This window comes from Sphaerodactylus townsendi, linkage group LG04 (genome assembly GCF_021028975.2).
Source record: "Sphaerodactylus townsendi isolate TG3544 linkage group LG04, MPM_Stown_v2.3, whole genome shotgun sequence".
Lineage (NCBI taxonomy): Eukaryota > Metazoa > Chordata > Lepidosauria > Squamata > Sphaerodactylidae > Sphaerodactylus > Sphaerodactylus townsendi.
Window position 1 is genome coordinate 147,980,504 of NC_059428.1, and position 12,100 is coordinate 147,992,603.

The window sequence follows — 12,100 nt, forward strand, 5'->3', positions numbered from 1 at the left end:
GGCGGTGCGCGGGCGGCGGGCCAATCGGGAGCGGCGCGGGGAGATGACGCGGCCACGGCGGCCTGTGAGGTGGCGGGGGAGACGCCGCGACGGGGAGGCCGGAGGGCGGCCGAGGCTGGCGGCGGGGGGCGTCGTCGCGCTGGCGCCGGGAGACTCGCCCGCCATGCCCGTGCGGAGCGCCTGCTGCTGCCCGCCGCCCCCGCCGCTGCCGCCGCCCTTGCCCGGCGCCGCCACCGCCGCCCGCCTGGAGCCGCCGCCGCCCATCAACACGGCCCAGCCGGGCGTCAGCACCAGCCGCCTCTACAGCGGCGCCAAGTTCCGCGGGCAGCAGCGCTCCAAGGGCAACGCCTACGAGGTCGAGGTCGTCGTCCAGGTCCGCAAGCCGGGGGGGGGGGGGGGGGGGGGGTGGAAGTCTCGGCGCGCCTCCGTCGGAATGCGCGGGCACGTGCGTGGGTGTATGCGAGTGGGTGGCGCGCGCATGCATGTACATACGTGGGCGTGCATGTGCGCTCTCACTCGTGTGTACGCTTTCTCAATATATATGAGCGCGTGCGTGTGCGTGGGTGAACATGTGTGTCAATACAGAGCTATACACACGTGCACTTATACACGTAAATGCTATACGCGCGTGCACGTATTTATACACGTGCACGCACATGTGTGTGTAAATATAGAGCCATACGCACACACATATTTATACACATTTTTTAACTGAGTAGGAATGCAGGTACTAGTGTCTTAAGCATAGCAAGGGATAATAAACACGTGTGCATATGAATACTGCACATGTGCATACACGTTTATACACACTCATGCATTGTCTCTCACTGAATATATAGGAATGTAGGTATTAGTGTGTGTATGTATATCAAGGCATATGAGGTCATGAGTGTGTGTGTACATGTATAACTTATACACACACATATTTATACACTGAATATATAGGAATGCAGATATTGGTGTGTATATCAAGGGATAAACTTATGTGTGCCTATGTATATACATGTGCACACACATTTATACACACTCTCGCTGAATATACATGAATACTTTCACTGATATATGTGAGTGTGTGTATATATATATGAATGTCTGTGTGAGTAGATCTGAATGCATGTGTATATAGGTGTACCCACATGTTTTTGAACACATTCTGTCTCGCTGAATATGTATGAATGCAGGTCTTAGCGTGTGCATGTATATTAGGCATACCCTGTTTCCCCTAATATAAGACATCCCCGAAAAATAAGACATAGTAGAGGTTTTGCTGAAGTGCAAAATATAAGGCATCCCCCAAAAGTAAGACATAGCAAAGTTTTTGTTTGGAAGCATGCCCGACGAACAGAACACAGAAAAATAAGACATCCCCTGAAAATAAGACATAGCGCATCTTGGGGAGCAAAAACTAATATAAGACACTGTCTTATATTCGGGGAAACACGGTATATATGTGCGCATATGTATACGTGTGTGTTTGTAAATATATATTCAATGGAAAACTGATCTGTAATATATTCAATGGAAAACTGATCTGTAATTCAATGGGAGATTATCAAAGAAGTCCATGGCCTACACAGGAGGAAGCAATGGCAAACCATCTCTGTTTGTCCCTTGCCTGACCTGGATGGTCTACGGCCTAGGCTAACCCCACCTGATGAGATCTCAAAAGCCAGAGGGGTGTAGTGGTTAAGAGCAGGTGGACTCTAATCTGGAGAACCGGGTTTGACTCTCTACTCCTCCACATGAGTTGTGGACTTTTATCTGGTGAACCAGATGTATTTCCGCACTCCTACGTTCCTCTTGGGTGACCTTGGGCCAGTCACAGTTCTTCGCAGCTCTCTCAACCCCCCCACCCCCAGTGTGTCTGTTGTGGGGAGAGGAAGGGAAAGGAGTTTGAAAGCTGTCTTGAGTCTCCTTACAGGAGACTCGGAAGCTTCTTAAATCCAAACTCTTCTCTTCTCTGGCAGGGTTGGTCTTTGTTAGAGCTTGGATGGGAGACCACCAAGGAAGTTCAGTGTCATGATGCAGAAGCAGGCAATGGCAAACCAGTGTGGTGTAGTAATTTAGAGTATCAATCTCTAACTGGAGAACTGGGCTTGATTCCCCACTCCTCCACTTGAAGCCTTCTGTGTGACCTTGGGCCAATCACAGTTCTCTCTCAACTCTCTCAGCCCCACTTACCTCACAAGGTGCCAGTTGTGGGGAAGGGGAGGGAAGACAATTGTAAGTCGCTTGAGACTCCTTAAAGGTAGAGAAAAGCAGGGCAAAAAAAACAAACTCTTTTTCTGCAGTGGTCTCTTGACCCCGTGGGGTCACCATAAATCAGCTGTGACTTGGCAGCACTTTCTGTCACCACTGTGTGTATATTTGTATATGTATCGGTCTGTACATATGTTTATGTATGAGGAAGGACTTTCGAGGCCATCAAGATTTTCAGGTGCTTTAGCTTACCCACTCTTCGATTTCGAATACCTTTAATGGCATATAAATAGTTTAAGATTAACTTAGCAAGATAATAACAGCCTTTACAACTTTACAACTTCTGACGAGTTAAAATAACACCATTTAAAAATTTAGCCACCGCTTCCAACAGCTTGTAGTTGTGGCTGTTTAAAAGATATATCACCTTCTGTTTATCTGTAATGCCTTCACTTCCATGCAGGAAGGGGATTATGTGCTTCTTCCTACCTATTTCATAAAAAGGACAATTCAACAGCATATGAGATACTGTTTCCACAGAACCCATGCCACACGGGCATTTCCTTTCTTTATGTGTGCTTACCCACTCATCTGCTCATACGCTGAATATCTTGCTCCTCTCTGAGGTGCTTGGGTACTTGAATCTAGCTTTTCTAAGTCCCCCCTCCCCCCTTGAAAATAAGTGTCCTGCATTCACTCCCTTTGTAGGAGCCTGCCTTGGCATTGTTAGTCACAATGTTGAGATCGGCTTTACAGATTCAACTCTAGCTCTTCCGAGATCAACGAGATTTTCAGGTGCTTTTGAGAGCCAACACTTTCTCAGGTACAAGTAGAAGTGGAGATCCCTGAACCTTTTACAGCTCAGGTGGGAGAAATGTTGGGGGGAAGAGAGGCAGAATGTTAGGCAGCATAGCTAGAAAGGCTCCAGGATCTTCCGATTTGTATCTGATGAAGAGAGATTTGACCCTCGGAAGCTCATCCCTCCCAAAATCTTGTGCTCTCTGAGGGGACTTCTGGACTCGATTCTAGCTATTCTGTTGCAAACCAGCATGACTACCTATGAAACCATCTGTTTGCATGCATGCTTGTGTCTTTTCTACACTAGCTGTGGACATCGGTAGTAGTGATGTAAACAGCCACAGGCAAACCTTTCTATGCTTCTCTTTCTGGGTACCTAGAGAGTGAAGCCCCATGGGGCAGAGAGGTGACCTGCTCATGAGTTCAATCCTGACAGAAGTCAGTTTCAGGTAGCCGGCTCAAGGTTGATCCAGCCTTCTGAGGTCTGTAAAATGAGTACTCCCACCATATCCTGGCTGCCTATGGCAACAAGGAGCTAAGCTTTAGTGCAAATATTCATTAAAATGCGACAGTGAATGTGCAGAAGCGCAAAACACGCATAGCAACGTGTACAGCTTTGCTTTGGGGACCTTGGGTCAGCTACCTACCCATTCTCAGTCTGTCCTACCTCGTGGGATTGTTTTTGGAGAAAGTGGAAGGGAGGAGGTGAGCCACCTTGGTAATCAAAGGGTGGGAGGTGAGCCACAATAACTGGGAAATTATCATAAATCTTAGTCCAATGAATACCAATTAGCAGGGGTCTGCAATGGTCCAATTGGCCATGCTGGCAGGGGCTGATGGGAATTGTAGTCCATGAGCATCTGGAGAGCCGCAGGTTGCAGACCCCTGGTCTATTTCAGAGTCCCGCTGATAGTTATTTTTCGTAGTATCAAGAATCGCTCATAAACAGACCACCCTAGTAAATGTTGTCATGTGATCTCACCCCATGCATCAATAATGATCCTCGCAGCTTTGATCTAACGGGGCTCTTCTGATGGATGTCCTTATCATTGTCTTCTGCGTGTCAGTGAAGTCTTTTTCTGTTTTGTTTGATGTACCTATATGTCAAGCCGCCCTTCCTTATTTTGATGTGTTTGTGTGTTCGTCAGCTGTTGTTGAATGGTACATTATTGAATTATTGTACGTGATTTCACGTTTGACGCTCGCCAACTTGGGAGACCCTGCTTGGGTGGAAAAGAAGCATTTTCAATAAACAATCTATGTTGATCAGGGGAAATGAGAACAGGGGAGGAGGGAAAGGGATGGTCTAAGGCTAAACAGCTGGCGCTGGGAGTTGGATGTTTGGAAGCAGAAGCAGGGGTTTGGGGGGGGAGACTCTGGTATTGCAGTCAGAGAGTGTTTCCTCCGGTGTCTGGTTTGTGGGAATCATCCGGATCAGCGGCAAGCACGCAGCCCAGCAGCTGCTTGCGTGGCGGGGAATGAGTCAGTTTCCTTGCTGTGTGGTTGCCACTTTGGAAACCCAAGGTGGTATCCCCTGCCTGTTCTTCCCTTCTGGAAAAACAAATACTGGTAAAACTGTCCAGGGGATGTGGGGAGAAATGCATGCAGTGCTTGCGGGGGGAGGGGGTATCGGAGTCGGTCCAGAAATCTCCCCGGTCCAGAACATTGGATGTGAATAGCAGCCACTGGTCACTGTGTCTCGTTGCGTCTGGAACAGTGTGAAATGCACATGAAACATTTCTGACTGGCGCAGAGCCGCGCTTTAGAGAAAGCAGCCTTCTGTTGCTTAGCAACCACCAATATTTTCCCAACGTTACCTTAATTTAGCTGACAGGCTCCCCGATTTTTGGCTTTGGAAGGTTTCTCTGCATGGGGGATAAAAACAGCACATTACCTTTAATGCATTAACTGTAAATTTGCAGCCAACCAGCCCCGCGCAGCTGAATTCATGGCTAAGGTTTATCAGCAGCTTATTGTGTCCCCACAGCTAGGCTGGATCTTGATGAACAACCCCTGAATTGTTTTATTTTGTTTATTTTCCTCAATTAATACCTCGCTTTTCTCCCTGGCGCGGACCCAAGGTGGTTCACCTCCTCCCTTCCACTATCTCCAAAAACAATCTTGCGTGGTAGGACAGACTGAGAATGGTTAGGTGGGCTGCTGTGTGGTTTCCGGGCTGTATGGCCGTGTTCTAGCAGCGTTCTCTCCCGACGTTTCGCCTGCATCGGTGGCTGGCATCTTCAGAGGATCTGAATGGTTAGGTGCCTGAGCCAAGGGCCCCAAAGCAAGCTTTCATAGCAGAGTGGGGATTTGAACCCGTGTCTCCTGGTTCGTAGTGTGCCAGCCTAACCACTAACAGTGAGGACCAGTATCTTGCATTCCCTACTTGCAAGGAGACTTCTGATTTTGCCGGTATTGGGAAACAAGACGCTGGGCTCAACGAACCTTGATTTTCGGGGTTCCCTTGTGGTTTCCGATTCCTCCATCTTTCCCTTGTTCCTTTCTTCATTTTCTACCCCATTTTTCTTTCAAAGAGCTCAGGCTGGGGTACGTGGGTGGCACTTTTAGCACCCTGCCTTCCCAACTTGGTTTACTCAGTTGCCCCCGAGCATGCATAATTAACAGGAGGGCATTCCTTTCTTTTCCAGCATGTGGACAAGGAGAATTCCTATCTCTGCGGCTACTTGAAGATTAAAGGCCTTACGGAGGTAAGCGTGGGGGCACACGGGAGACCGAGGGTGCCACTCCGGGAACAGAATAGAGGTATGCTTACCCGACTGGGGTTTTCAGTGTTGGTGATTTTCCAACTTTGCTCCCCTGCAGGAATATCCGACCCTCACAACTTTCTTTGAAGGGGAAATAATCAGTAAAAAGCACCCGTTCTTAACACGGAAGTGGGACGCGGACGAAGACGTTGACCGTAAGCATTGGGTGAGTCCCCCCGGTGTGACTTGCTTTTTCCCTGTCACGGGGAGTGAACTCTTTCAACTGACTGAAGGGGGGGTGGGGGTTGCTCTATAAAAAAAAGACCCTTCTGTGTAAGAAACTGTATTTTCTTTATTTCATTCATACCTTTCACAGCATCCCTGTGAGGTAGGTGAGGCTGGGAGTGTATGACTGGCCCAGGATCACCCACTGAGTGACTGCGGAGATTCAAGCTGGGTTCTCTTAGCTCCTCCCAGTTGGACATTTCTAACCACCACACGACACTGGCTCTGTAACCTAGCTTTCTCCCTGACACGGCAATTCCCTGTGACCTGTGGAATGGATTATTCCATTGCGCAATGTAACCACTGTACTGCGTTGGTGTCCCCTGCATCCTTAAAGTGGCACAGCGGGCATATCATTTTAGCAAGAGAATCCATCTCCCTTCCATCAAACTTGGCTCAATTCCCATTTCGACTCAAGACTCTTTTCTGAGGGCCTCACGTAGGTGGTGACTCCACAGCAGTCGCGGCCGCATCGCACACGGTCTCTGAATGCTGCCCCGTGCGGCTTACTAACAAATTTTCACTCACCTGTTTTCCCCTGCCTAGCATTGTCCTGACCTTTGCTCATACCAGCTTCTATTAAGCTTCTCGCGTGGTGTTGCGGTTAAGAGCAGGTGGATTCTAATCTGGAGAACCGAGTTTGATTCCCCACTCCTCCACATGAGCAGTGGACTCTTACCTGGTGAACTGGATTTGGGTCGCCACTCCTACATTCCTGCTGGGTGATCTTTGGCCAGTCACAGTTCTCTCTGAACTTTCTCAGCCCCACCTGCCTCACAAGGTGTCTTTTGCAGGGAAAAGGAGTTTGTAAGCCCCCTTGAGTTTGTAAGCCCCCTTCCAAGAGAGAAAAGTGGGATACGAATCCAAATTCTTCTTCGTCAGCTCTCACCGGGTGACATTGGGTGAGAGCTGACGAAGTGAGAGCTGACGTACATGTGGCTAAACTGACGTTACAGGATTGTCGCTGTGAGGATGCAGCGGAAGCTTAAAAAATGATGCAGAATCTTCTTTGGATTCTCCTTGGGGAGAAAAGCAGGGTGTGAATATCTAGATGGAAAAATACTTCATTAAGTCTGAGGTTCAAGGGAGGTGAAGTTCTGCATCCCAGTGATGGAAGGAGCCCTGTGGAAAGAAGGCGAATGTGCCAGTCTGGCTGGGAGAGCTCACCTAACCACACCTTTGAATGCATCTGGATGAAGATCGTTGTCTGAAGCACTGCATTGAGTGGGGGGTGGCGATTTTGTATTTGTCTTCCAGGGAAAGTTTCCTGCCTTTTACCAGTACGCAAAAACATTTAACTCAGACGACTTTGATTACGAGGCTCTAAAGAATGACGACTTCGTCTTCATGAGGTGGAAGGTAAAGATGCATTTTCCCACTGGGGGGGTGGGGGTACCTTGCTGAAGATGTCGCACTGAGAGGGCAGCATCGCAGCGAGTAAAGGTTGAGCCATCGAAGATCAATCTGGAAAGCAAATGTTCGCAGCCCTGGTTGCTTGGTGGTTGTAGTGGTTAAGAGCAGGTGCCCTCTAATCTGGAGAACCAGGTTTGATTCCCAGCTCTGCCACTGGAGCTGTGGAGGCTTATCTGGGGAACCAGATTAGCTGGTGCACTCCCAACACATGGAAGAAGAAAAGAAAGAAAAATGTTATTTTAAAAAGTTTCCAGCCCCGCCTTGTGTAGCGCAGACGAGGTCACCACGCACGCACGCACTTCCAACGCTATTTTAACTCTCTGTGTTCTTATTCCTGCCGTTTTTAATTTTTTCTCTGCCCAGGAACAGTTCTTGGTGCCTGATCACACCATTAAAGACATCAGCGGGGCTTCTTTTGCCGGGTTTTATTACATCTGCTTCCAGAAATCTGTGGCATCTATAGAGGGCTATTATTATCACAGGAGCTCAGAATGGTAAGAAATTCCACCTTTTGGTCTCTCCCCCGGCAGGTGGGTTTTGCTTTTTGCTCTGCAGCCTCTTAGGCTTCCCTTACTCGCTGCTTCTGATCGCTGGCTGGACTGCCGCTGTTTCTCCTGCTCCGGTGAAACCAAGCATGCAGTCTGTGTCTCTATCTTGACGACAGCAGAGCAAACCTTCCCAGACGTGAACAAGAAAATGGGTTGAGAAGTGAACTTCTTGGCTTCAGAGGGAGGGAAAGCTGTGGATTAAATAAAGCCCAAGGTCCAAATGCAAAGAGAAATAAGGGACAGGCTGTTTCGCTTCAGGTGCCTTTTTTTGGCTTTCCCACAGGTACCAATCCCTAAATCTGACCCACGTCCCCGAGTACAGCGCACCCATTTACGAATTCCGGTGACCGTGATTACGACAATAGCGAGAGGTGGGCAGAGGGGGTCCGGGAAAGAGAACGTCTCCGTGAAGACGACGGCTGCGTCCCTGTCGGAACTGGAGGCTCTAGGCTCTCGCCTTTGCCGGGAAACCAGAATGCTGTAGGAATGCAGGTGTTGGAGCCCAGCGCTTCTTCCAGCTGCGTGGGGATATATGAAAACTTTAACCTCCTTTTAAAGCTCCCTTTTTTCAATTATCTTTTTCTGACTGCCCAGCGCATCCCGTCTATCACTGAGTACACTCCCCTCCTGCGTCTTTCTTTGGGTGGGAGGAGTTGGCTAGCCCTCACTGGATTTCACTTTGAATAGAGGAAAACGCCTCCCTGTCCATTCAGATTTTTTTCCAGCAGTCCCTTGCACGGGATGGCTTTAAGAGTCGCCACCCGGAGAGTGTGCTGGCTTTCCGACTAGAAGCTGGCCCGACTTTCGGTTCTGAGCTTTAGCCGCTGCAAGGAAGCCATTGGTCGAAGGAGCAGAGCCCGACAAACCGTCTGTTAACCGTGAGCCGGCAAGATGGGGCCTCCCCGGGGATGGGAGCCAATTGCGGGGGCCCAAGCAGTTGTCTTCACCGCGTCAAAAGGGAATTGCTTCAGCCGTTCTGTCAAAATGCAAACGGAATTCTGCTCGTGCAAAGACTGAGAGATTAAAAGGAGGGACTTTAAAGACAAGTCAGAGAACACTTTTTTTTAAATGGCCTGTTTTACCAGTAATCCCCCAAGGATGCTACACCAAGGGTTCGTCGTGACACTTTACTGGGTTTGCAGGGAGTGGGGGTGGGCGGGAGGCTGTGAATGTCAGTGTGTGGAGGGGTGATCTCTGTGTAACAACCCAGGAGCATTTTGACTCCCGCCTGCCCCCGAGGCAAGCATTTAACAGTGGCGTGCAAGTCGAACCAGCTGGCCCACGGCTCCGATTCTTCATGCTGCATTTAAATATATATATATATATATATATATGTGGTATTTGCTACATTCTTCTCAGACAAAGAACCTTCCCATAAAAATCAAATAAAAACTGCTCTGCTAGGACTTGGATGTTCACTCACACAAGGCTGACGTGCCAAATTTTGCACGCACGGGGAGCGTAAGAAAAAGTTGTCGTTTTTTTCTAATTGGTTTGTTTGGACTTGGGGCTGACTTCTATTTGATTTTGTCTGTTATTGTGGGGGTGGGGTGTGTGGAAATGGACCGCGGTTCCCCTGATTGGTCAAGCGGAGAAACCACATGCAATCCATGGGCCTCTCTTTGCAAAAATCTCCTCTCTTTGCAAAACTAGTTCTTTTCCCTTAACACAAATTCAAAGGCAAAGCTTAAATTGAGACCTGCTGGCTGAGAAGAACCGGCCGTCAAAGGTTGCGCTGTGGTTTGGCTACCACGCGTGTGGAGCCTGGCACTGGACGGTTCTTATTCTACGTGGTTCAGAAGCGAGATTCTGTCGTCCAGGATGAATGTTTGGGAGGTGCTACTGGGTATGAGTGCAGTTTCTGACGAGCTAGTTCACAGATGTTGTGGTCCAAAGAGATACCTGAAAGCAGGTGGAGAAAGTCTGTTAACGTGTCCGAAATCCAAAAGATGGCCAATTGGGGCGGGGGAGCACAGACTTTATAACTTTGTGTCGCTCCTTTCTATAGTGAATTATACAAAATGAGGAAAGTGCGTAACTTGGACAGGTTTTAGCTGTCTAGCTTCACTGCAGGTGGAATGAGAGAATCCGTACAAGATTGCCCCCCTCCGGTAGCTGAACCTTTGCAGGATTTAAAAAAAAATTAATTACAACTTTCAAGCAAACTTTCAATTATTTGCTTTTTAAAGCAAAGTCTGTTACAAATTTCTGCTTCCTTATTCAAGCTTGCTGTGAGGGGTGGGCAATATATTGTTCTCTGTGGGGCCGAATTGCTAATTCCTCAATTAATGGAAATGTGAGGGTCTTGAAGGCATCTTTATTTTAAATCAAGCGTTTGGAATAAAACGCAAGGGACAGTCTCCAACACAGACCTGGCAAGAGAGCTTGAATGCCACAGCGGAAGAAAGCCTGCATTTCACTGCCCTGTGCCTGTCACCTTTTGTTTTGAAGAGGCAAGGATGCAGGCTTCAGAACGCGCAGGGCAAGCAGCTCAGGTCTCAGGAGCGAATCCTCAGCGGATCCATTGTGAAATCTGCAATCTTCCGAAAAGATGGTCTGGAATCCTTTGGGATGTGGTCGTTAACTACGATGCCTTCTCAAAACCAGAAAAGAGAGCGGGTATGGCCTCTACAGATCCCCTTTGGAGAATTGAGTGTTCACGTTAACGTTAGATCCATTTCCCTGCCTTGCTGGGCGTCATCTGCTAGCGGGCCACCCAGAAAAGCAAACATGCAAATGCACTAGGAGATGTGTTTGCTGCCTTTCCAGGTTGGACCAGTAAGAAGCCAGGAGTCACGTACCTTTTGCAGAAGGCCTGAAATACATTAATAAGCTAAGAGGCCATGATTTGCTGCCACAGGAGCAGAGCGTGACAGGCAGCCTTATGCTTGCTTATGAGTTGAGTCTAGTTTTTGCTTGGCATACCTTGAGTGGAGTTCTTTCCTTGGTATGACGCCCATTGAATGAAAAGCTATTATTGTGGGAGGGAGAAAATACTAATTCAGTGATGCTTTTGGTCATTTAAATCTGCTCCAGAGCTGTGTGTGAGGGTCTTCTGTTTACCTGACCCCCACTCCCCAGTGGGATTTTATGTTTGCCTTCTATCTCCTATTTATAGTGGACAAAGCACCCCATCTTTAAAAAGAAAAATATGGGCTAAGAGTGTTACGAATACAACTGTTAGTTCCAAATAGGGGGGTGGGTTGTGTTTCCACAACCTCAGGTCCCTCCCCAGCTCTCTGCAAGTTCTGTTTATTTACACAGCAGATTGAAAAAGAAAAGAGAGAGAACTAAAATGGGCGACAGATTCCTTAAGACTTTTGGAAAGCAATTTAAAGATGTCTGCCCGGAAAGGAAACTTAAGAACCCCGTAGGTCTACCTGTAGGGCCCTGGATCCTGGCCAGGGCCCAGAAATGAGAGGCTAATTCCTGTTGAACTGCATTCTCCTTTCAAGCCAAGCATGTTTCGTTCCCCAGATCTTTCCAATGCCGTGGGGGAAGCCCTCTGGCTGCGTCCCGCCCTTCCAAACAGTTTAGGGAAAGAATTGTTGCTGACTTCCCGGGATTTGTCTTTTGCAGTTCAGCCGGTTCTTCACGCTATTTTAAAGAAAATGTTGGCCTTTTGCAAGCAAAATTAGTCAAGCCCCAGACCATTTTCTGTTGCTGTGATATTTGCAGAGTTCTTAGGGTCAGACCCCAATTCAGTGATTCCACCCAAAGCCTCCTGGTTCTTTAAAAATAAATGTGTACAGCAGAGCATTTTAAAAAAGGAAATACGTTCCTTGGGTTTTTCAGAACAAGAGCCTTTTTCTTTATGCCCTGCTTTTTGGTTCTCTTCCCCCCTCCCCCATCCCTTCAATTCACCCCTTTTTATACATTTTGCTAGATGTCAAAAGGAAAGGACTAAAAAGTGATTGCTTTAGTCTCGAGGTGGATATCACAAGCCGGGTCGCGTTACAGCCAGTGTTGCCTATGACGTGGGGAATATTTGGACTCGGAATGGGGTTGGGTTGGGGGGGGGTTTGAGGAGTTTTTATAAAGCTAACTTGTAAATCAGAGTATCAAAGAATATTTATAGACAATGTGCTGAGAAGGTTCTGCGGGGTTTGCAGAGTTATCGGTGTCCAAATAAAAGAGAAAAAAATGTCTTAA

The 12,100-nt window shown here is 48.1% G+C and overlaps 1 protein-coding gene across 1 annotated transcript; it reads left to right on the top strand.

Annotated features, from left to right (window-relative positions):
* The first annotated feature begins 17 nt into the window (after positions 1-17).
* On the top strand, positions 18-12,100 carry GID4 (GID complex subunit 4 homolog). The gene is made up of 6 exons (XM_048493008.1): positions 18-373; positions 5,646-5,705; positions 5,821-5,928; positions 7,245-7,346; positions 7,764-7,894; positions 8,232-12,100. The coding sequence occupies exons 1-6, from the start codon at positions 44-46 to the stop codon at positions 8,293-8,295; spliced, it is 795 nt and encodes a 264-aa protein (XP_048348965.1). The 5' UTR covers positions 18-43; the 3' UTR covers positions 8,296-12,100.

Excerpts from the sequence above, each read along its gene's own strand:
- GID4 (XM_048493008.1), top strand. The coding sequence starts at position 44 with ATGACGCGGCCACGGCGGCCTGTGAGGTGGCGGGGGAGACGCCGCGAC. Across the intron at positions 5,929-7,244 it reads ACGTTGACCGTAAGCATTGG|GGAAAGTTTCCTGCCTTTTA; the intron begins GTGAGTCCCCCC and ends TTTGTCTTCCAG. Across the intron at positions 7,895-8,231 it reads TATCACAGGAGCTCAGAATG|GTACCAATCCCTAAATCTGA; the intron begins GTAAGAAATTCC and ends GCTTTCCCACAG.